Source organism: Tenrec ecaudatus, chromosome 1 (genome assembly GCF_050624435.1).
Source record: "Tenrec ecaudatus isolate mTenEca1 chromosome 1, mTenEca1.hap1, whole genome shotgun sequence".
Classification (NCBI taxonomy): domain Eukaryota; kingdom Metazoa; phylum Chordata; class Mammalia; order Afrosoricida; family Tenrecidae; genus Tenrec; species Tenrec ecaudatus.
In genome coordinates, this window is record NC_134530.1 from 117,751,599 (window position 1) to 117,776,274 (window position 24,676).

General features: G+C 41.5%; 1 protein-coding gene across 5 annotated transcripts in view; it reads right to left on the minus strand.

Moving 5' to 3' along the window:
- The window catches only part of ODF2L (outer dense fiber of sperm tails 2 like), a 62,634-nt gene extending 39,592 nt beyond the window's left edge, over window positions 1-23,042 (minus strand). For 3 of the 5 annotated variants that reach the window (XM_075557957.1, XM_075557938.1, XM_075557964.1), the window contains exons 1-4: window positions 22,912-23,042; window positions 7,463-7,634; window positions 4,912-5,044; window positions 697-822 (exon numbers count right to left, since the gene is read on the minus strand). In XM_075557957.1, the coding sequence (XP_075414072.1) occupies window positions 697-822; window positions 4,912-5,044; window positions 7,463-7,578 (375 nt within the window). In that variant the 5' untranslated portion in view covers window positions 7,579-7,634; window positions 22,912-23,042. Of the gene's footprint in view, window positions 1-696; window positions 823-4,911; window positions 5,081-7,462; window positions 7,635-12,899; window positions 12,983-22,911 lie in introns of those variants that run through there. The other 2 variants (XM_075557948.1, XM_075557970.1) reach the window with 2 other exon arrangements.
- Between the last annotated feature and the right edge of the window lie 1,634 nt (window positions 23,043-24,676).

The window sequence follows — 24,676 nt, forward strand, 5'->3', positions numbered from 1 at the left end:
AAGTCTGCACAAGTCATCGCACAAGCTTGCCGTCTGACTTAGAGGCTTCGGACTTGTAGACCTTCTACAATTCTATGAGAGAGCAGGAGTACCCAGCTTGAGACATGACCTATAGATTTCATATAAGCCAGTCTCTTGAAGTATCTCTCCCTTTCTCTGTCTCTCTCTCTCTCTCTCTCTCTCTCTGTCTCTTCTGGCCTTGTCTCTCTTGAGAACCCTTAGGTGATAACAATGAGAACTTTCAAGACAGAAAATGAAAACATTTAGATTTTCTATAAAAATGGTTTCATTTACAACTATTTGCGATACAGTAAAATCGAAGTTCATCATTGTCATTTCAACAACTCAAGTAACTGTGTCCATTTCAAATACACCAAATGTCTCTGTGCTGCCTTAACAAATATACTGCTGTGCTCCCCCACACCTGTGTCTGCTGTCCCCATGCCTGTCTGCTCCCCTCACACTTCAAAACTGATAGGCTTAAGATGGACCCCCCACCAATAGGACCTTATTAGCAAGACAAAGAAAATACATTTTCAAAGTGATCAAATAGGCATTGGGGCTAGGATTTAAACCTATTTTGCAAGAAAGATGCTTTCCATCTACAATACCAGCATTTTAATTTCAACAATTTAATAATATATCCTCAAGGGAGAAATGCCACTATTAAATAAGTACGTAGTGTTGATGCCTTACTTGTTTGGATTCTGTCTGAATAAGTAGATAATCTAATGCTTGTTTTACACGTATAAAGTTATCTAATTCTTTCATTAATACTTCTTTCTGTTTGGAAACCTTCAAGTCAGAATCAGCAAGATTGGCCTGAAAAAATAAAATAATCATGTTATTTAAGAAATAAATAACATTAAATGAAATACTCTACAATATTAAGATTAAAAAACTGTTTTTCCTAGTAACAAAAGCATTCTGTTGCACATGATTAAAGTTTGCCTGTTAAAGTTTTCCAACTTATCACAAAAAGAGTATTAAGAGAACCTACAGACTGGGAGAAGATGTTTAGCAATGACACAACAGACAAAGAACTCATTACTACAATCTACAATACCCTCCTAGCCTGCAAAAAGAAGAAAACAGTTAACCCCCTGAGGAAATGGGCAACAGACCTGAACATAAGTTTCACTAGGGAGAACTGAGGAGACCTGAATGGCCAATACACATATGAGAAAATGCTCTGGATTATTAGCCATCAGAGAAATGCAAATTAAAACAACTATGAGATTAAAACCACCTAACACCCCTGAAGATAGCCCAAATCAGAAAATCAGAGAGCAACCAATGTCGGAGGGACTGTGGTCGGAGGTGAGATGGGAACTCTCCTCCACTGCTGGTGGTCGTGTAGATATGTGCAGCCTCTGTGGAAAGCCATGTGGCGGTATTTAAAGCAAATGGAAATTGAGTTACTTTATGACCCATCTATCCCTCTACTGGGCACATACCCAGAACAGGTAAGAACTAGCCCCCGACCACTCGTCTCCACTCCAACATTTATTGCAGCGCAATTCACAATTGCAAAGAATTAGAAACAACCTAAATTTCCAACAGAACAGTGGATGGAGTACTACACTTCCTTAAAAGCACTGATGAGTGCATGAAACACATCGTCCCATGGGAAGAATTGGAGGAAATTATGCTAAGCGAAGTTAGCCAATCACAAAAGGACAAGTACAACATGAACCCACTGTGGTAAGTATAACCAGCACAGTTGGTATAGAAGAAAAGCCATTTATCTCACACGATACAGGCGGAGGTACAATCCAAGGATTACATGTCATCCCAACACAAAGGGGAAAGGTGGGGAATAAGGGGGGGGCGAGAAGAGAGGAAAAAGAAAAAAAGGGAGAGACGATGACATTGGGGGAACAGGGTTCTAACCACCCAGGATGGAGTGGGGGAATATCATATATGTCTCCAAAGAAATGGAAATGTTTGTGCAGACCCCAAAACTTGAGGGCAATGTAACAACATGGAGTGACTCATGCACAGAGAGGTCTACAGGGCCAGCAACAACTAGAGCCAAGCTGACCCCCTCCCTAGAAGTATGGGCCACAAAGGACAACCCTAAACCTACAGGTGGGGAGAGGGGCCGGCCTGCCATGCCCACAAGGAAGCAAACCAAAAAGGAATAAGAGAGAGGGATGGATGGTCTAGACTCCCTATCGGCACACCAAGCCCTAAGGATGACACATGGAGCTGCTACGGCACAAGAATCAAGACTTGATGACCCCTTGCTGGAGCTTGCCACAACAGAGGGAAATACTGGGGACACACGGTGGGGCATGAGTGCAGTCTGATCCCCTCCCCCCACAGTGGGGCAAACCAAGAAAGGAACCTAACATATAAGCAACGAGAATAAAGCAAAGCCACAAACCCCCTGAGTAACGCCACCAAATAGACGTCAGACTAGGAGGGCAGTGCCCGGAACCCCCAGGACCAGTGGCGAGAGAGTCATAAAGGTCAGCAGACAAATCTGGAATTATGTATGGTTTACACTTTTTTTCCCTTCTTTTATCTTTTGTTTTCTTTTTGTTATTTTGCCAGCTTATATAAGATAGGCAAAGGACCCAAGCCCAAGAAGCATTAGAACCAAAGATTCCTCAGGGACTTGGGGGGAGGAGGAAGTGGGGGAAGGGAGTGGTGAGTAAAAAACACGGCCCTAGATGGGGAACAACTAGGGAATTAAATTCAACACTGAGGAGGGTGTGAGATCCTGGTGGTGTGAAGCAACAGCAATCTAGCTGAAAGGAATTACTAAGAGGCAGAAGAAGGGTGAGCATGATGGTGGGGCAGGAGGAGGGTAAAAGGAAATATAAGGAAATATGGAGGAAGCAAAGCAATGGATAGAGGTGTAAACATAAGTATATACATATATAAATACATGAATTCTTAAAATTAGAGGTATTGGCCTATGTACAAATCTCTATACGGCAATACATTGAGGAAATATATGGATGTTGGGCCTCTGCTCAAGCCATCCATCAACACAAGAACACTTTGTTCTAACAACCTGGCATTCTGTGATGCTCATCCTCCCTACATGATTACTGAAGACAAAATGGATGCATAAGCATATGTGGTGAAGAAAACTGATGGTGCCTGGCTATTAAAAGATACAGCATCTGGGGTCTTAAAGGCTTGAAGTTAAACAAGCAGGATCTAGCAAAGAAGAAGCACACCAAATGGAAGAAGCACACCACCAGCCTGTGTGATTATAAGGTGTCAACAGGATCAGGTAACAGTCAGCAAAAGACCCAAAAAACACATATTGTTGAGAATGATGGGGGTCAGAGCAGAAATCCAAAACCCATATGTAGACGATCCCCTTAAAGAAGGGTCACAAGGAAGGGATGAGTAAACCAGGGTGTAGCATAGCACCAATGAAACACACAATATTCTTCTGGTTCCTTGAGGCTTCCTCACCACCACCACCCCCAACCACTATCATGACCCCAGTCCTACCTTTCAGTTCTGGCTAGACCAGAGTATGTACACTGGTACAGATAAGAGCTCACAACATATGGAATCCAGGTCAGATAAAACCCTCAGGAACAGAAATGGGAGTAGTGATACTAGGAGGAGAGGGAAAAGGTGGGAGATAAGGGGGAGGAAGAGGGAACCAATTGCAATGATCAATGCATAACACCCCCCACCACCACCATTACCAGGGGGATGAACAACAGAAACATGGGTAAAGGGAGAGAACGGTCCGTTTAAGATATGAAATAATAAGAATTTATCATTTATCAAGGGGTCAAGAAGCTGGGAGCATGAGGGAAGGCGGGGGAAAAAGAGGAGCTGATACTAAGGGCTCAAATAGAAAGTAAATGTTTAGAAAATGATGATGTACAAATATGCTTGATACAATTGATGTATGGATAAAAGCTGTAAGAACGCCCAATAAAATAATCTTAAGAAAAACACTTTTTCCAAGTAACAGTAACTGGGATCACATAGGATGTTAAGTAAAATTAAATAAAAATAAACTATTATCAAGAGCTTATATTTTAGTGTTTGTTCTTTAAAAATTATAGAATATAGTAGTACAGTTTTTGCTATGAACTCAAATTTTAGTATGCTGAAATTTTATAATATAGGATTTTCTTTTTCATATAGTACTATAGAAAATAGATACATTTCCTCTCTCTGAATAATTCAGTTTTAAATTCGCTCTTGAGAAATGCTGATTTTCTAGTTTAACTCTATAGATATGGAGTTAGTCTGAGTTTTCTAGAGAAACAAAAGTAGGGAGACTCATATGTGTAAAGGATAGAACTTTATTTAAGGTAGAGGCCCCACTCAGTCCATCTCAAGTCCATGGGTCAGATGCTAGCTGGGGCCTCCTCCAGAGCGGGCAGTGCCGGATGCTGAAGCACCACGGTGAAATGGGAAGCTGAGGAATGACTGGCCAGTGGGTGCCGTCTTGTGGTCTAAGGTCAGCAGGAACGAAGCAGGGTACCAACAGTTCCCAGGAACAGCAGCCCACATGGACTGCTGGCCTGAAGCCAGGTGCAGAATCCAAACAGGCAGGAAGGCAAGAAAGGGAAGCCAGTTCTCTTCAGTGTCTCCATCAGAAAAAAACTCGTCACACCCCAAAAAACGTGTCATCAGGCTTCGACTCCAACCCTCCCGTCACACAGGTCAGCAAATACACATAACCCTAACTCTCACCGAGAGCTTCTCATGTAACCTCTTACTAGGCATCTAAGATGAATCTCTTGTAACATTAGAAGTAGGAGATGCATTGCAGTTAATGACACAGAAATAAAGAGCAATGAATAAACCCCAATTTTGGTACCAGATCCTAGATGAGCAAACCTACCTAAGATATTCAGTTATGTATTCTGATTATACTAGCTTTTCATTTTATTAAACAGTCAGGCGCGAAACACTCACATCTTCAAAAGTAAGCTTTTCAACGGTGTCTTTAAATAATGACAGGAGTAACTCCATGGAACAGGTTGCCACCTCAGCTTCCTCCAGTGTTGCTTCCAGCGCAGTCTTCTCATTGAGAACGTCTTGCTTCGGGCTAATTTCACATGGACAAATGCAATTCAAGTTGAATCTGTTACATCGACAAATTATATACATCTACAAATATTGCATAAACCAAAACAACAGCAAGCAAACCCCTGTCCTGGAGCTGATTCTGCCTCCGGCCGCTGGTCAGCTAACTTGGAAGTGGACTGTTGGAACAGGCTGAGTGGCCTTGTGGAAGAGCCCTTGAAGAGCTGCTTCGGGAAAGCTCATAGTCAAGAAAACCAACGGGTCAGCTCAACTTATTAACAGATAGGAGTGCCATGAAATATAGCACAGTCTAACCAAATATTACAATTCCATAAACCGGTCCACAAAAGGTGACAGTAAATTGTTACTGCCAAAAAGGAATTCCCACCCGCCCACACATGCTAACCCATTTTAAGAAGCCCTGGTGGCAAAGTGGTGAAGTGCTAGGCTAGGCTGCTAACCAAGACAAGTCCGCAGTTCAAAGGCTCCAGCTATGAAGAAAGATGTAGCAGTCTGCTACCAAAGGATTACAGCCTTGCAAACACTTTGCAGCCGAATAGTCTGTGCTACAGGGTCACTCGGTGCTCCGGCGGTCTAGTGGGTCAAGCACTGAGCTGCTAGCCTACTTGAAACCACCAGCTGCCTGGAGTTCAAAGATAAGGCTTGGTGCTTCCACAAAGATTTCAAGTCTAGAAACCCAAAGGGGCATTTCTACTCTGTCCTGTAGGTTCACCAGAAGTCAGGGATCCACTCCATGGAGAGAGGTTTTTTCCTGTTTTTTATAGAGTTGCTATGAAGAGGAATCAACTCAAGGGCAATGGGTTCCACTTTTTTTTTTTAATACCTTCAATACATTAGGAAAACAAGGTTGAAAATGTGAAGATACACATTTGCACAGACACCATAAGCAATGTTTCACTGCTCTATGTTTAACAAATAATTATTCAGTATCACCTTGCAGGTTTGTGAAAGATGTGATACGTATGTCTTTCCTTCTCCCCTATACCAAATCCAAAAAGATTTCTCTTTCTAGGCCCCATTCTCATCTTGGCTTGAAACTTACTTTTCTCTACACAAAATTCCTTCAGAAGAATAAGCTATCCAAATAGAAAACAAAAAACTAAAATTTCCTAGACATCTGGAAATCCTTCCGTTTGGTTTTATGATATATTATTATTCTTCCAAACAAAACTGATACCATTTGTCATCTTGACTACATTTTGCCTAGGAACATCTTCCCTAGCACATTCTTATGGTGCCAGAGCAGAAAGCATCTTTATGTTCTTTGTCAGCCAGGAGGCAGGCTTGATCTGTCATTGCCTGCCAATGAGTTACAGAATAGGTGTCCAAAGGTTCAAGCACTGTCCCAGAGGGAAAAGTACAGTTTGTTTTTAAACACTAGGGAAAAAAGGGTCATGGGAACTGGGGAAGAAAATGGTGAAACAGAAATGTTTACCAACCTCTGGAAGCAGGATTCCAAAGGAGGCTTGATTTATATACTTAAGAAGCCAATCCATTTAAATACATTGTATTGCTAAGAACTTCTGCTTCTCAGAAATATTATACTCCCACTATTCTTACAAGTTAAGACAATCCTGAACCCAAAATAGGCTCATATGAGTCAAACTTTGAATATAAAGGAAATTTGAAATATGCCTTAAATCTTTTTTTTTCACTTGCGTTTTACATTTATGTAAGAGTTATTTGGATTTAAAACCTAAGCCTACATTTGAAGGTACTTTAAAAATATGTCTAAATAAAATTCTAATTCTAATCAATGTATCTTTATTCAATTAGTTGCTTTCTTTTTCATTATGAAAGGGCTCATCTTCAGTTGAAGGCATTTCAGGGGTAATATCAAGAGGATGTTCTTAAAAAACCACTGACTAAATGTGGTCACTTAGGAAGACACTGTTTATAAATGACATTTATCCATTATTAAAAACTGTGGGTAGGAAGTGAATGACAATTATACATAGTGAAATGTGATTTTCATTAATAACAAGTGTAGAAACTCTTTATTTATAAAAGGATTGTCTCCTTTTAGGAGACAATGACCCATATAAGAAACAAGCATATTCCCAATTCTAAAGAACCAAAATATAAAAGGTATTTGTTAAATAGCAATATACCAAATAACACTGTTAGTGCTCATTAACCATTATTTCCAGTATTTTGTAAGATCTGTATTTTCATTTAGCTTAGCTAACACAGAACTTTGATAAGGTTTTCAGTTGTAATTGTTTTCCATAAGATGTCCAAAAAAAAGAGCCAAATTCTACTATGAGTATATTTGTAATCAGATTAAATAAATATTGAATACTGCATCTGAATAAAATATTCTTGAAAGGAATATCTTGATTCAAATAATTTATATTAAAGAAAAATATAAAATCTTTCATTCGAAAGTTCAAGTACACGTTGCTCTCCAGGCCCTTACCAGCTGAGATGACTTTCACTGGCACGCTGCCGCGGCAGGTGTTCTCTCTCTGACTGGCTTTTAAGATGAAAAAAGAGTTCTGCTGAATGACTTCCATCATGTACAGGCTTCTCCATAAATTCAGTAAATGATTTATAGGTGGCTTCCACAACTTGTTCACACAAACTGAAAACTGGGAAGTGATGCAGTTGTTAAATTCAGCATTTCAGTAGTTACACTTATTTCCTCTCATTACCCTGATATACAGTAAGATGCTTTTGAATGATGGTGTTGGCAAAGAACACCCCCAACAACACAAGATAAAGACTTACAGGTGTATTAGTGGAAAACATTTCAAAGACAAAATCACATTAATCCCAAATCAGATTAAAATTGTATAGCACAACCATTCAATGTTAATGTCCATACAGTTGCCAAAAACAGCTATTTTCTACTTAATCACAATGTAGAAAAAAGTATTAATCTCTCTCTGAAGATAAAGAACTGCAGTAGGAATGGAAAACAGATATAATGGCCATAGGTGAACTATCGGCCTCAGTTCACTAAATCCAACCAATAAGAAATATATATTATTTTATGCTAAATCCAACCTACTACCACCAAGTCAATCCCAACTCAGAGAGACTATAGTCCAGAGAAGAATTGCTCCATAGAATTCCTGAGACTATAACTCTTTATGGGAGCAGAAAGCCTCATCGTTTTCTCTGGAACGGCTGAGAGATTAGCATTCATTGATGGTTAGATGCCTAATGCTAAACTCACTGTGCTGCCAGGGCTCCTTGATTTAAGCCTGAAACTGTGGAGATCAACATACTTTAAAAAAATATTTGCCAACAGAAGGTGCAAAGATAAAATATTCCTTTATAAAGCAGACCTCTGAAAATTCTATCCATCTATTCCCAGTTCCCAAAGTAGGATGTCACTCTTGGTGATCATGAAGGGAATATACAGATTAGTACTGCCACATTTTACTAAATGAGTTCACTTGTTTACCTTCAAACTTGGAGATGTTTTTAACATGAGCATGAAATTCCTTCAAAATGGCTCCATGTTAACTAATGAGTTCACAGCTTTTCAACAAATAAGGGAACCTTAAGAGTCGGAAAGCATTGTCGGATTCAGTGCTGGGAAGCTGAGCCCCTCCGTTTGGAAGTTACTCAGCTTGTAACTGGAGAAGCGCTGCCTCCTCTGTGTGGGGTCAGCCTATGGGCACAGGGGAAGCACTGCTTGCAGCCCAGGCATTTCTGGTGTGGCGAGACTTAACATAAGCAGCAGCTATCAAATGTGGAATGTACAAAGCACAAAAATTAAAAAATGAAAATTATCAAAAATTAAACGAACACATAAAGATTGATATCCTAGGCCAAACTAAACAGTAGTGGACTGATATTTGCTATTTTGAATCAGAACATCACGTGATCTACTCTGCTAGTAAAGACAAATTGACGAGGAATGACATGGCACTAATCATCAAAAGAATGTTTCATGATCTATTCTGAAGTATAATGTTGTCAGTGATAATATCCATATGCCTAAATAAATTATTCAAATCTATGTACCAACGACTACTGCTAAAGATGATTAAACTGAAGACTTTTTACCAAGTTCTGCACTTTGAAATTGGTCACATATAGCAGCATCAAAATGCCCTGATCATTACTGGTGATTGGAATGCAAAAGTTGGCAACAAAGAAGACTGCATAGCTGGAAAATATGGCCTTAAACTAACTTATCCATTGCAAATACCTATTTTCAACAACATAAACAATGAATGCATATGTGGATCAGATAGGGAATACACAGGGATACGTAGGGATCAGATCAACCAGCTGGAATACATAGGGATCATATCAACAATATCTGTGGAAAGACACAATGGAAAAACTCAGTATCATAAGTCAAAACAAGTCTATGGGCTGGTTGTTGAATAAACCATTAATTACTCAAATACAAATTCAAGTTGAAGCTCAAGCTATTTCATACAAGTCCTCGAGAGACGATATAGGCACACCCCACCTGCATTGAGAGAACATCTCAAGAGTAGATTTGAAACACTGAACACTATTGACCAAAGATCAGACCAGTTGTGTGTGGGAAAGCATCAAAATCATTATAAATGAAGAAAGTAAAAGGTCATAAAGGGACAGGGGAGAAAAAGAACCAAATGGATTACAGAAGAGAACTTGTTCTTGAATGTAGAAAAGCTAAAGCAAATGGAAGAAATCATGAAATGAAACAGCTGAGCAGGAAATTTTACTGGTGGCTTAAGAAAAACAAGTAAAACATTACATTGAAATGTTCAAAGACCGCGAGTTAGAAAACCAAAGGAAGAACACACTCAGCAGTTCTCAAGATGAAAGAACTCAAGAAAAATTCAAGCCTCCAGTTATAACACTGAAGACTTCAATGGGCAAATCATTGAACAATGCAGAAACTATTAAAAGAAAATGGAAGAATTTGTCAACATCCAGCCCTTTCAGGAGGTACTTTATGATCAAGATCCTATGGTATTAAAAGGCAAATTCCAAGCTACATCAAAGGTATTGGGAGAAAATAACACTTCAGGATTTGATGGCATACCAGTTGGAATGTTTCAATAAATGAATGTGTTGGGCTCCCTACTCTAGGAAGAAATCCGTGATACCGATACAGATTAGGAATGGGGATGGGGATAGATATATAAAGAATTTTCTATCCAAAAAAAGTGGTTCAGGTAGTCTAGAAACAGGTAAGTCCAGCCTCACTTAAGTCCATGAGTCAGATGTTAAGCTGGAGGCTGTTCTTGACTTAAGTAGCTGCCAGTGTCAATGAACCAGGAAGCAGGAAGACGAACCAGGAAGCAGGAAGACAAACTAGGAAGCAAGAAGACCACAGGTTGCTGGAGGCAGAGGTAGATGCATCTGGAGTCCATAAGTCAGGCTCATGGCTACAGTCAAATGAATCCTAGGTTGGCAGGCATATGGCAGGTCACCGATCGCTCCCAGGATCTGTGATGAACCAGATGCAGGATGTGGACCAGCAAGAAGTGAAAAACCTTCCCAGAGTCTACTTAAATAGGAGTAAACCACATGCCGCCACCCCCACCCAGAAGAAAGCAAACTCACTGTCATCAAGTAAATTCCAATTCACAGCAACCCTAGTGGGCAGGACGAAAGAAGAGGCTTTCTATTCTTGAAGAGTCACAGGGTCAGAAACACACAGGGGCAGTTCTGCCCTGCCCCTTAAGATCGTCATGAGTCATAACTGACTCGATGGCAGCAAGAGGGCAGGGCAGAACTGTCCCTGTGAGCTTCTGAGACAGGAAATCTTTAGGGGAAGAGAAAGCCTCATCCTTCTTCCACAGAGCACCTGGTAGTTTTGAATTGCTAACCTTGGAATTAACAACCCAACACCCCCACAAAATTCCCTTCCATTTTCATCAGGCTCTGACATGATTAAAGGGTAGAACTCCACCCTAATCTGCTCAGAACTGTTTGCTCAAGGAGCATCAGGAAGTGGAATATACTATGTTAAATCACATCATGGGAGGATCCAGGCCCAGCCAAGTTGATACAAAACGAAACTCTAACAAAATGCCAAGAAATTTGAACAGTAACTACCAGGCTAACTAATTGGAAGAAATCCAAATTCTTCTCAATCCTAAAAAAAAAATCCAACAGAAGGTTGAAATTATCAAATAATACCATTGACATCACATACAACTAAAATGTTACTGTAGATTAGTAAAAGGTGGTAGCAGCATACATTGATAGAGAACTGCCAAAAATTGGAGGCATATTCAGGTGAGAACATGTAACTAGGAATAGCGTTGCTGTTTTCAGATGGATCATAGCTAAATGCTTACCTATTTTTTGACTATGCAAAGTCTATGTAGATCATGACAAATTATGAATAACACTGCGAAGAAAGGGAATTACAAAACCCTTAACTGTGCTCATGTGGAATGATACCTTGACTAGGAGTGAAAGAGAACCAGTAGCTATTGACTGGTTTAAAATCAAGAAGTAGGCATCAAGGATTGGCTGCTTGCTTCCTGCTTCTATTTCATATGATTTTCTATATATGAAGTCCAGAATAGGTAGATATTTGAACAGTGACTGAATTGAAATCCCCCAGGGGCATGACAGAGAAGGAAGGGGGTAGATGGGGAGCTAACAACAATCAGTACAAGAAGAAAACGTTCTGAAATTGATGGTGGGGATGATGACACAGATCTTTCTAATATAATTACATGATTAAATTGTATGGTATGTGAAGCATAACCTAATAAAAATATAACAAAAGATAAAGCACTGATAATTCTTAGTTAACAATTCAGAAAACATGAACAGTGTCTAAAATCCATTTGTTTCTATCTGAAGATTTTGAAAATATTTAGCATAATGATCATTGAAAAGCACACTTTATTTCACTTGCCATCCACTGATGCACAAAAACAAACACACGAGCCAATCTCACTGCCATGGAGTCCACTCCAGCTCCTCTCGGGAACACAGCAGGACAGTCCGAGGTGGAACTGCGCCTGTGCATTTCCAAGACTGGAACTCTTTCTTTTTTAAATCATTTTATTGGGGCTCATACAACTCTTATCACAATCCATACATACATCAATGTGTCGAGCACATTTGTACATTCATTGCCCTCATCATTCTCAAAACATTTCCTCTCCACTTAAGCCCCTGGCATCAGCTCATTTCCCCCGTCCCACTCCCCCTCCCTTATCAACCCTTGATAATTTATAAATTATCATTTTGTCATATCTTACACTGCCTGACGTCTCCAAGACTGTAACTTTTGAAGAGAATAGAGAGCCTTGTTCTTCTCCCAAGGAACTGATGGATGACCTACAAGTACTCTAAAGTGATCCACCTGAATGTTAGGTGTATGCAATATCTATTCTGACAATATTTTAAAGTACCTGCTGTCTTGAAAATTTAAGTATTCAAAATCTAATAAAAAGCTAAACGCAAGGATTAAGAAATATCTCAGAACAAATCATTGCAATAAAGATAATGATCATCTACTAATTTGTTCAGTTGCTAGTGCTATCCTGCTCAGAAATTGATATTGAGTTTTCATCCATTCACTTGTTTAAATGTCTATGTCTCTGTAGACTAGAGTCTTATGAAATGATGTCTGTTATATTTGAATTCTAAGCATCTAAAAACCACAGGTAAACAAAAATTGAAAGAGAGGACCCAAGGTGACCCAGTGGTTAAGCACTTGGCTGTTTCCCAAACAACCTGAGCTCAGGAGAAAGATGACATGGTCTGCTCCCATAAAACTCTACAGCCTGAACTGCACATCCCCTTCTAGAAGGGTCACGGGGAGCAGACGAGCCAGCCAGGGTGCAGTGTAGCAACCATGAAACATATAACTTTCCTCTAGTTCCTAAATGCTTCCAACCCTCCCCCCAGTATCATGATCCCAATCCTACCTTACAAATCTTGCTAGATCAGAGGATGTACACTGGTACAGACAGGAACTGGAAACACAGGGAATCCAGGATGGATGATCTCTTCAGGACCAGTGGTGAGAGTGGCGATATTGGGAGGGTGGAGGGAAGGTGGGGTAGAAAGAGGGAAATGATTACAAGGATATACATATAACCTCCTTCTTGGGGACGGACAATAGAAAAGTGGTGAAGGGAGATGCCAGACAGTATAAACTATGACAAAATACTAATAATTTATAAATTATCAAGGGCTCATGAGGGAGGGGCTAATAGGGATAGAGGGGAAAAATGAGGAGCTGATACCAAGGGCTCAAGTAGAAAGAAAATGTTTTGAGAATGATGATGGCAACAAATGTACAAATGTGCTTGACACAATGGATGGATATATGGATTGTGATAAGAGTTGTCAAAGGGATCAGGGATAAGGCATCAGCAAAAAAAAAAAATCTTACCATAGTGAATGAAGGGGGAAGTGCAGAGTGGAGACCCAAAGCCCATTTGTCAGCCACTGGAGACCCCCTCACAGAGGGCTCTAGGGGAGGAAATGAGTCAGTCAGGGTGCGATGTAGCACCGATGAAGAATACAGCTTTCCCCAGGATCCTGGATGCTTCCTCACCCCCAACTACCATGATCCAAATTCTACCTTGCAAGTCTGGATAGAGCAGAGGTGCATATAGGAGCTGGAGGCACAGGGAATCCAGGGTGGATGATACCTTCAGAACCAGGGTGTGAGGGGCGATACTGGGAGAGTAGAGGGTGAGTGACTTGGAAAGGGGGAACTGATTACAAGGATCTACATGTGACCTCCTCCCTGGGGGACAGACAACAGAGAAGGGGGTGAAAGGAAATGCCGGATAGGGCAAGATATGACAAAATAATAATCTATAAATTATCAAGGGTTCATGAGGGAGGGGGAAAAAAAGAGGACCTGATGCAAAGGGCTGAAGTGGAGAGCAAATTCTTTGAAAATGATGAGGGCAAAGAATGTACAGATGTGCTTTATACAATTGATGTATGATATGTATGGATTGTGATAAGAGTTGTATGAGCCCCTAATAAAATGTTAAAAAAAAAGAGTTGTATGAGCCCCTAATACAATTTTAAAAAGAAAGACAGATCTACAGCCTGGTAAACTGTGGGGTAGTTCTACTCTGCCCTATCGACGTGAAATGAGTTGAAGTCAACTCAGAGGCAGTAGGTGTTGTGTTGTGTTGTGTTCTGTTTTCAGTTTAATCATCCATTGAGTCATCTTTGTTGGCATCACTGAAGGAACATGGTTCCTACATTTGGACTAAAAGTTCTATATAGCACAATGTAAAAGAACAGAGTTTGTTTCAGTTTGTAAAAAATAATCATATTATTAGATTCTATTGTTATCAGTATTTAAATAAGCTCTCACTTGGCATTATGGGTTATCAGCTTTATAAGAATCACTTCTAAAAGTATTATAAAAAAATAAAATTCTGATACAATTGATATATGGAATGCTATAAGAGCTGTAAGAGCCTCCATTAAAATGATCTAAAAAATTAATTAAAAAATAAAATTTCTCTGCTTTATCACCTATAATAGGAAACTATATCTTATATCTCACAGGATAAATAAATAAATACAATTAATGTGTTGTAAAAAGAGATTTTAGAATGAATTCTGCTCAACATTGCAAAATGTTATCTTCATTACTTAGTGATCGGAACTCAAAGCAGGAAATTTGCAGGATACATCTTGGATGTTTTCCATAAAATTATCAATAACCATATTAGTAGAAACTGTTCCAGGGAGAAGGTTGTTCAGAGGTCCCAAGGCACGATGTACGTTATTTTTGTGTAATGACAATACTATAACCAAAAGCTTATGAGCACAGCACAAAGTTATTTTCTTTAGCATAAAATGTCATATATATATATATATAAATGCTCTCATTTTAGTGAACCAAATGTATTCTTATAAAGGATAGCAGATGCTTCCACAGGAAAATGTTTGAATTCTGTGGAGTTTACTGCCCACTGACAACGTATGGATATAGCTCTATTGGATAATTTATAAATGGTGAAACAAAGACTCTGTTGCGGACACCTTGGTGATGCTATTGGGCGCCACGGAGTCGGTTCCCACTCAGAGTGGCCCGATGTGCAGCAGAAGGAAACACTGCCTGGTCCTGCACCACCCTCACAGTTGCCCCTGTGTTGGAGCCCTTTGCTGTAGCTAGGTCATTACGTCACTGGGTCAATCCGTCTTGTAAAGCACCTTCCTCTTTTCTGATGCTCTGCCACTCTCTACCTTACCAAGTATGATGTCCTCCTCCAGGGATTTATCTACCTCAAAACATGCTCAAAGTAGGTGACACAAAGTCTCGGCATCCTTGCCTCCGAGAAGCATTCTGGTGGTTCTTCTTCCAAAGCACATCTGTTTGCTGTTTTGGCAGTCCACAGCACTTTCAATATTCTTCACCAACAACACCGTTCAAAGCATCGATTCTTCTTCAGTCTTCCATATTCAATGTCCAACTTTCACGCGCATATAAGGCTATTGAAAATACCGTGGCTTGAGGTCAGGCCTACTTTAGGCCTCAAAGTAATATCCTTGCTTTTCAACACTTCAAAGAGATAAAGTCCTTAAATATGCGCAATTCTTAAAAGTTTCAATGGGGTAAACAATTGGATTTCTTACATAGAGACAGTGGAGATGACTTTACCAGTCCTTTGCCAAAAGACATGGACTAAAAGCTGTTTCCAGGAGTAGTCATGATTTTATACTATCCAGCTACACTCACTAAACTATGTTCTAAAATGTTGACCAGCAAAAAATGTGAGGGTGGATATACAGTGACAGCCATGTGTCCGGGGGTGGGGGGAGAAGGTTATTTCAAGGCCTTCTATAGCATCTAGGTTGACCTGAAAAACTAGCCAGCTTTAGAAAATATGCACCTCAAACTAATTTCTCTGAAGAGAAAAATACATGAATCCTGCCAATTCTGATTTGTTTGGCCAAGCACTAATTATTAGGAGTAATGATTGCCAATCTCATCAAACAAAAGCACAATGCTTTTACTGAAAAAAATAATAATTAAAAAAAATTTTACCATGAAAACTTCAGCAATAAGCACAAAATAGATGCGGGAAGGTTGTTCCTTCATTCCACTATTCTGGGCTCTAGTCAAACATTTACTGCATGCAGTGTAGACACCACAGCGCAAAAAGTACAGATGGCCAAGTGTGAAAATAGCCAGAACTAGAATATACATCTTATGAGTATATACAACTTATAAGTCTACCAAAATTTGAAAACAAATCAACAAGAACATTTTCAGAAAGCAGACATTTAGATCATGAATTAACAAATGCCTCTCTTCAATGAACAAAAAGGAATTCAATTGTCAAGGTCGGGTTGCCGGCTGTGTGCTGTGTGGGAGAGTCACCAGCAAGACCAGCTGTTTGTAAGTGTAGGCTACACTCTCATATTCAAGTTCCATGTATCTCCTCCCCAGAGCATTCTCTGGTGACTCAAGTCCAGCCAGAACCCTGCCATCCGGGAGTATTTTCAGAATCACACATTTCATTCAGAATTTAATTTCTCCATAAATTCCCATATTATAACTTTCTTTAAATTTGTTGTGCCTATCTGGGTAAACTGGATTATATGAAGAACAAGGCATCGGGATTGGAGGAAGGCTTATTAATAACCTGCACTATGCAGATGACAGACACAACCTTTCTTGCTGAAAGTGAGGTGGACTTGAAGCACTTACTGATGAAGATCAAGGATTGTCGCCTTCAGGATGGATTCAATTCAATGTAAAGAAAAACAACGTCCTTAAAACGGGACAGACTGTTAACACTGTGGTAAACAGAGTAAAGAATGTAATGTCAAGGATTTTGTTTTACTTGGTTCCACAATCAATGCTCATGGAAACAGCTGTCAAGAGGTCAAAGGATGCTTTGCATTGGCTAAATCTTATGCACAAGACCGCTTTAAAGTGTGGAAAAGCAAGGATGTTACTTTGAGGACTAAGGGACACCTGAACCAAGCCAGGGTATTTTCAAGCGCCTCATATGCACGTTGGACACTGACTATGGAAGACTGAAGGAAAAAAATGATGCGTCTGAACTATGGTCTTGGCAAAGAATACTGAAAGTACCATGCACTGCCAAAAGAACAAACCAATCTGTCTTGGAAGAAGTACAGCCAAAATTTTCCTTAGAGGCAAGGATGGCTGGACTTCATCTGACATACTTTGACCAAGTTATCAAGAAAGAGCAGTCCTTGAAGAAGACATTATGTTTAGCAAAGTAGGGGGCACCAAAAAGGCGAAGGCCTTGCGATGGACGGCCACGGTGGCTTCAGTAATGGGCTCAAATGTAAGAAAAATTGTGAGGGTACACAAGACTGGATGGTGTTTCATTCTCCTGTACACAGACTGGCTGTAAGTCACAAACACCCAACAGCACCCCACAACACAGCTTCAGGGTAAATGTCGTACCCATCATCTTCTACTCGCAAACGTTCTCTAACAGTAGGGCAAGGTAGGAGGGGGCGGGGGAGTGTATGCACAGAGTATGTTTTATCATATAAGAGTGATCATGTTACTCAGTGTTTAAAGGGGGCAACTTTGGAGATAAATGAGTCCGAGAAAGAGCTAAATTATCCAGGAAAACACTGAGCCACTTTTCCCATTGTTTCCGTCCCACAGATATTCAGAACACTGTCTAATCCCAAGTAGCTATATCAGCATCCTTTACCAAATGAAGGGCGAAGCATTGCCTTCCTTCCTTAAGTATGATGATGATGATGATGGCTACCATTCATTAAACAAGGAACGGACTGACTTATGAGTATCATCTCACCAACAAGGTTGCTATTAACATCCTCAGACTATATAAGGACACCATGTCTCAGAAAGATTAAATAGCCTGTCTAAGATTACAAATTAGAAAGTGGTAGAACACAGTTTTGAACCAAATGCCATGAAATGTTGAAAGTACAATTATCATTAAGACTCCAAAAGAGGAAGTGATTAGATCAAGAGGAACTCCTGGCATTCACTGTCAGAAAAGATCTTTCTAACTCAATCATGAAGGACAATGGTATCTGAGATTGGACTGTGTCTATTTACCTTCAAGGAAATCCAAACAGCACAACTATTATTCAAATTTATGCACCAACCCAAAAGCTAGGGATGAAGAAATTGAAAAATTCTACCAATCAAATCAGTTGGAAACTGATCAAACATGCAGTCAAGATACATTGATAGTTATTGGTGATTGGAATGCAAAACTTGGAAACAAAGAGGAAGGAACAGTAGTTGGAAAATAAGGACTATGAAATTGGAGATCATATGACAGAATTTTGCAAAATCAACGACATGTTCATAGCAAATACCTTTGTTCAACATAAGACAGAAACCAGATTGACTACATCTGTGTGGAGATGCAATGGATCAGGGGCTGGCTGCGGAACAGACCATCAAATGGAAGTCCAGGCTATAGCTGAAGGAGAAGAAAACAAATCCACAATGTTGAGTCTATCCCAGCTGAGCTTCAAGAACAAATTTAACTCATTGAACACCAATGAGAGAAGTCCTGGTGAGCGGTGGGAGGACACCAAGACCATCATCATGAAGCGAGCAAAAGGTCATTAAAAAGACATGAAAGGAAGGAATCAAAGTAGATGTCCAGAAAGACTCTGAATCTTGCTGTTAATTGCAGAGTAGCTAAAGCAAATGGAAGGATGAAGTCAAGAAGCTGAATAGAAATCAAAGGGCAGCTTGAGAAGATAAAGCAAACTATTATAATGAACTGTGCAAGGACCTGGAATTGGAAAACCAAAAAGGAAGAACATGCTTGGCATCTGAAACTCAAAAAGAAATTCAAGCCTCGAAGTGCAAATTAGAAAGATTCTAAAGGCAAGATATTGGATGATGAAGAGCACATCAAGAGAAGACGGAAAGAATGCAGAGTCACCGGACCTAGAAGAACTAGTCGACAGTACACCATTTCATGAGGTAGCATGTGAGCAAGAACCAATTCTGCTGAAGGAAGAAGTTCAAACTGCTCTGAATGCATTAGTCTAAAACAAGGCTCCAGTGACAGAACATCCACTGAAATGTTTCAGAAGGCTGAAGAAGCACTGGAAACACTCACGTGTCTATGCTGGAAGTTGGGAAGACAGCTACCTGGCCAACTGAATGGAAAAGATTCATATCTGTGCCCATTCCAAACAAAGGTGACCCAAGAAAACGCTCAAACTATATAACGATATCACGCACAATTGCAATCTTGCTTGAGATCATCCAACAACAATTGCAACAATATATTGACAGGGAACTGCCAGTTCAGGCTGGCTTCAGAAGAGGATGTGGAACAAGGGATATCATTGCTAATGTCAGATGGATGTTGGCAAAAAGCGAATACCAGAAAGATGCTTGCTTGTGTTTTACTGACTGCGGACATTCAACTGTGTGGACCATAATAAACTGTGAATAACATGGAGAACAATGTTAATTCTGGAATACTTCACTGCGCTCATTTGGAACTTTTACACGGATCAAGAGATAGTTGCATGAACAGAACAAGGGAACACTGCATGGTTTAAAATCGAGAAAGGTGTGTGTCAGGCATGTATTCTCTCACCATACTTGTTCAATCTGTATGCTGAGTAAATCAACAGAGAAGCTGGATTATAAGAAGAGTGTAGCATCATGACTGGAGGAAGGATTATTTACAACCTGCAATGTGCAGATGACACAGCCTTGCTTGCTGAAAGTGAGGAGGAACTGAAGCACTTGAGGAAAGCAAGGATTTTAGTCTTCAGTGTGAGTTACAAATCAAGGTAAGGAAGATCAAAATCCTCACAACTGGACGAGTAGATAGCATCATGATAAATGGAAAAAAGACTAAAGATGTTACGGATATTGTTAGTTGGAGCCACAATCAATGCTCACAGAAGCAGTATTCAAGAGAACCAACACTTGTATTGCATTAGGTAAATCTGCTGCCTAAGCCCTCTTTTGGGTATTGCACAGCAAGGATGTTACTTGGAGGGTTAGGGTACATCTGACCCAAGCCATGGTATCCTCCACTGCAACATACGCATATGAAAGTTGGGCAATGACCAAGGAAGAATGTAGAGGAATCAATGCTTTGAAATTGTAATGCTGGAAAAGAATATTGAACGTACCAATAACTGATATGAAGGCAAGCCAATTGGTATTGGAAGAAGTTTAAGGCCAAAGTGCTCCTTAGAAACAAGGATGGCAAGACTTCATCTTACATACTTTGGACATGTTGTCAGGAGAGACCAGTTCCTAGAGATGGACATGCTTGGTGAAGTGGAGGGGCAGCGAACAAGAGGAAGGCCCTCAAGGAGATGGGTGGACACAGTGGCTGCATCAATGGGCTCAGGCAACTGTGAGCATGGCACAGGGTCATGCAGTGTTTGGTTCTGTTGTGCATATGGTTGGTTTGGGTCAGAGCCACTCAATGACACCTAACAACATTCTAAAGTATAGTTTCTTCCTTAAGCAGAGTACAGTAAGAGGGAGACTGGACATAATTTAACCACTCGTTGTTATAAGGGGTCCTCGTGGCACAGTGGTTATGCATTGGGCTATTAACCACAGGTAAGCAGTTCAAAACCACCATCCAGCTCCCAGGAAGAAAGATGAGGCTTTCTACTCTGGTAAAGATTATAGTCTTGGAAACTCTCAGGGGCAGTCCACCAGCCCCTGTGGGGCTGCAATTAGTCAGAGTCAATGCAGTGGCTGTGGGTTCGGTGTGCTGGTTCTGATGACGCAGAGGCAGAAGACTGTGGCAGGCTCATAAACCATCTGTCTTTGTTTAGCCCCTGACAGAGGTAGCTCATAGTCACTGGGTCTTTAATTTCCCCTCGGTCAATTAGACCGCTGGGGTGGTGATTTTCAGAATGAAGTTGCAGCATGGAATTTTAAAAATATTACTTAGGGTTCCTTTGATACAATTAGTACTCCTGTGGTACTCTGTTGCAGTTGCCTTCCTATCCAAGTCTTCTCTTTAAACGTTTTTTTTTCTTTTTTTAAACAAGGAGCCTGAGTCAATCACCATTCCTAAAACTGCTTGCAGCCCTGAGTATGCATACAGAACAAATTATATCTTCAAAGAAATTCTCTCAAGATCTCCTCCTTGCAGAACTATTATAAAAACCATTCAATCCTGTCAAAATCAGTTGAGTAGTAATAAATGAGAGCCCATGAGAATACTTCTTACAGATTTGTGCCCCGCAGGCAGATGCTATTTCAATCTTATGGCGACATTCCACTCTTTGCGTCATGTTCATTTGTACAGATCAAGCACAATGAAGAACAGCAATGTAAACAAAGCCATTTTCTCATGTCTTCAAAATATCTCCGGTTACAAACATGATACGATACACATCAATTGTGAAATGAGCAGGCGCAAAAAATGAATCGCTGTTAAGGAAGGAGCCCTGGTGGTGGAGTGGGTTAAGCACTGGGCAGCTAACCTTAAGGTCAGCAGTGGGAAACAACCTGCGGAAGATAAGGCTCTTCTCCTATAAAGTGTTATAGTCTCAGAAACTTGAAAGGGGGCAATTCTACTCCATCCTATAAGATCACTGTGACTCAGAATCAACTCATTGGCAATGAGTTTAGATTTTATTTTAGAACTATTAAAGAATTATAAGCATGATGTGATCTTCTTACTATAAGTAGCAAAGTAAACTGATTTTAAAAACCGCTAAGTTTTCTATATGTAGTTTGTTTATTTACCATAATGACCAAATGCTAAGGACTCTGGTGGGTAAAGTGTTGAGCAGCTAAGTGAAAGGTCGGCTGAATGGACCATCTGGTTCAAAAGCTAAAACCCACTGCCATTCCAATAAATAGCAAGAGTACCCAAAGTGCCTGGGCTGTAAACCTTTGCAGGAGCAGTAAGGATTTTTCTCCTGATCTATCTCCCTTGGAGCAACTGGTATATTTGAACGACCAACCTTATGGTTAGCCATTCCAAAGCTTACCCCATTATACCACCAAGATTCCTCTCTGCATATATTATGGCCTACGAAACTCTATGGAAACCATTCGAAAGCAGTGGTTCCTCCTATTCTGTCATAAATGGTCACGATGAGTTGGAAAGGATGTCAGAAGAGGAAACTTGGTTGCTCAATGGTTAAACAACTGGCTGCTAACTCCAAAGGTCAGTGGTTCAAACCTAACCAGTCACTTCATCAAAAGAAAGGCATGGGCGTTGGCTTCTGTAAAGAGTCTCCACTCACTACCAAGGAGGTTTTTGAAAGGAAAGGTAACCTCGCTGCCCAGCGGCTAAGCTCCTGACTGCTCATTCAAACGCTGCCAGTGGAGAAGTTCTGGAGAAGTTCTAGTCTCGCCTGGAAATCCATCAGGAGTTGGAATCCGCTTGACGGAGTTTGGATTATTTCCGAAGGTTTAGTCCACAGAAGAAGGTGCCTTGGACACAAAGTCCTGGTGACCTCCTGAGAACTCTGTGGGGCAAGTCCGTCGACATGAGTTGTCATGAACAGAAATGGCCCAATGGCAGATGTGTATCATTTTAATGATTGTCTCTGAAAGGAACACTGTCATGCCCGGGACTGCCAGGCCGGCGACTGGGTGGTGGTGGACAGGTCACCTCCTGCAGGACCTGCTCTGAAGTAGCAGGGACCGCGCGGCCTTGTCCCCGGTCAGCGACGAGAGGGGCCGACTCGGACCTCTGGCAGGGCTGGCCTGGGGGGAGGGGCGGCACCTCACTTCCGGGATCCATCCCCTCTTGCCCACTTCTCCCCAACGCACCCCCCAAAACAGACGGCTGGGTAACCACGGCACGCAGGGACCCCGCACCCCAAAAGCCGCGCCCACGCTCTGCGTGCGTCAGCACGTAGCTGTGACGTCAGCCCGCCGCCGCCCTCCCGCCGCCGCCCTGTCGGAAGGGGCGAGCGGCTGCAGAAGCCCGCGCACCGGGCTGGCGGCGGGTCTGGGAGGCGTACCTGGGCGTTCGGCGCTGGGGTGCAGCGGGGAGCAGCGGGCTGTGGGTGCAACCGAGGAAGCCGGCAACGGACGCGAGGCGAATCGCCGGAACTGCTCCCGGAGGACGAGGCACGGCCAACGAACCGTGGGACAAAAGCGAAGCCGGTCGCGGGCCCGCGGCTCCTTTGGCAACGACCGCCCCGCCCCTCCCCTGCGCTCATTGGCCCTTCCCTGGAAAGGGCGCCCAGCGCCTGCTGCTATTGGCGAGGACGCGGAGCGGGCAGGGCGGGGCGGGGTCTGTTTCCCTTTTTAACAGAGGGCATCCCTTTGGCTTGGTTATTCGCGGAGCTCGCCAACACAGGGAAATAAAACAAAAGCAAACTCACTGCCATCTAGTCGAAGTCAAGCCCGGGTTTCCAAACAAACACAGGGTCCTTTTCTAGAAATTGGTCTTTCGTGATATCATGTCCGAAGTAAGTATGTAAAAATCTTATCATTCCTTCTCAGGAACATTCTAGGTATTTTTCATTGAAGATTTAATTTATTTGTTCTTTGGACGGTACAGGAGCCCTGGTGGCATAGGGGTTACACATTGGATTGCTAACAACAAGGTCAGCTGTTCGAAACCACCAGCCACTCCGCTGGAGAACTATAGGACTTAAAGAATTGCCCAGTCTCAGAAAATCACAGGAACCGCCCTACACTCCCCATCAGGGTTTCCAGCAGTCAGCATGGGCTAGATGGCAGTGTGCTTGGTTTTTCTTTTGGGTTTGGGGCAGGACAAAATATATTCAATATTCTTTGCAAATACCACAGTCCAAACATTATTTTTCCTTTTTTCATTACCCAGCTTTTACAAGTTTATCAAGCCACAGGAAAGACCGTGTTGTGAGTTGAACACACTTTCGTCATCAAAGTGGCATCTTTAGATCACATTTATTATAAAACAAGAGCCCTGGGTAGGTAGAGAGGCCTGTATGTTGGGCGGCTAGCCAAAATGTTAGCGTTACTAGGGACAAAGATGAGGCTTCAAGATTTACAGCTTCAGAAACCCAACGGGGAAGTTCTACCCTATCCTTTAGGGTCACTGTGAGTCAGAATTGTCTAGATGGTGGTGGATTTGGGGGTACTACAAAGGTCGTTTTCAATAGGTAAGTCAAGCAAGGCCTGAGCCAAGTCTCTGAGACCTATGGGCATGTATTTTACTAATGTGTTAGTGGGAAACGTGCTGGCAGTTGTTAAAGGGGGGTCTTTACTGAACCCATGAAGAAGCGACTACCCGCGTGAGCACTATAGCAGCGGTCTACACTGGGGACGGCACTGAGCGCGCTAGACACAGGTTGAGATGGGCTGTCCCATCACGTTGTTGCTAACAGTGAGGCTTGGGAATCAGACCAACCTGTATTGTTTTCTAACTCCAGAGCATACTGTACTTCCCTGGCCTTTTCTTTTTTTCTGGCCCTTGTTTTTCTCATTAAAAATAATATGGCTAGACCAGAGGGTGTACAGTGGTACAGATAGGAACTGGAAACACAGGGAATCCAGGGCGGATGATCCCTTCGGGGCCAGGGGTGTGAGTAGCAATACTGGGAGGGTAAACGGAGGGTGAGTTGGAAAGGGGAAACCGAATACAAGGATCTACATGTGACCTCCTCCCTGGGGAACGGACAACAGAAAAGGGGGTGAAAGGAGTCATCCAACAGGGCAAGATATGACAAAATAATTATTTATAAATTATCAAGGGCTCATGGAGTGGTGAGTGGGGGGGGGAATGAGCTGATGCCA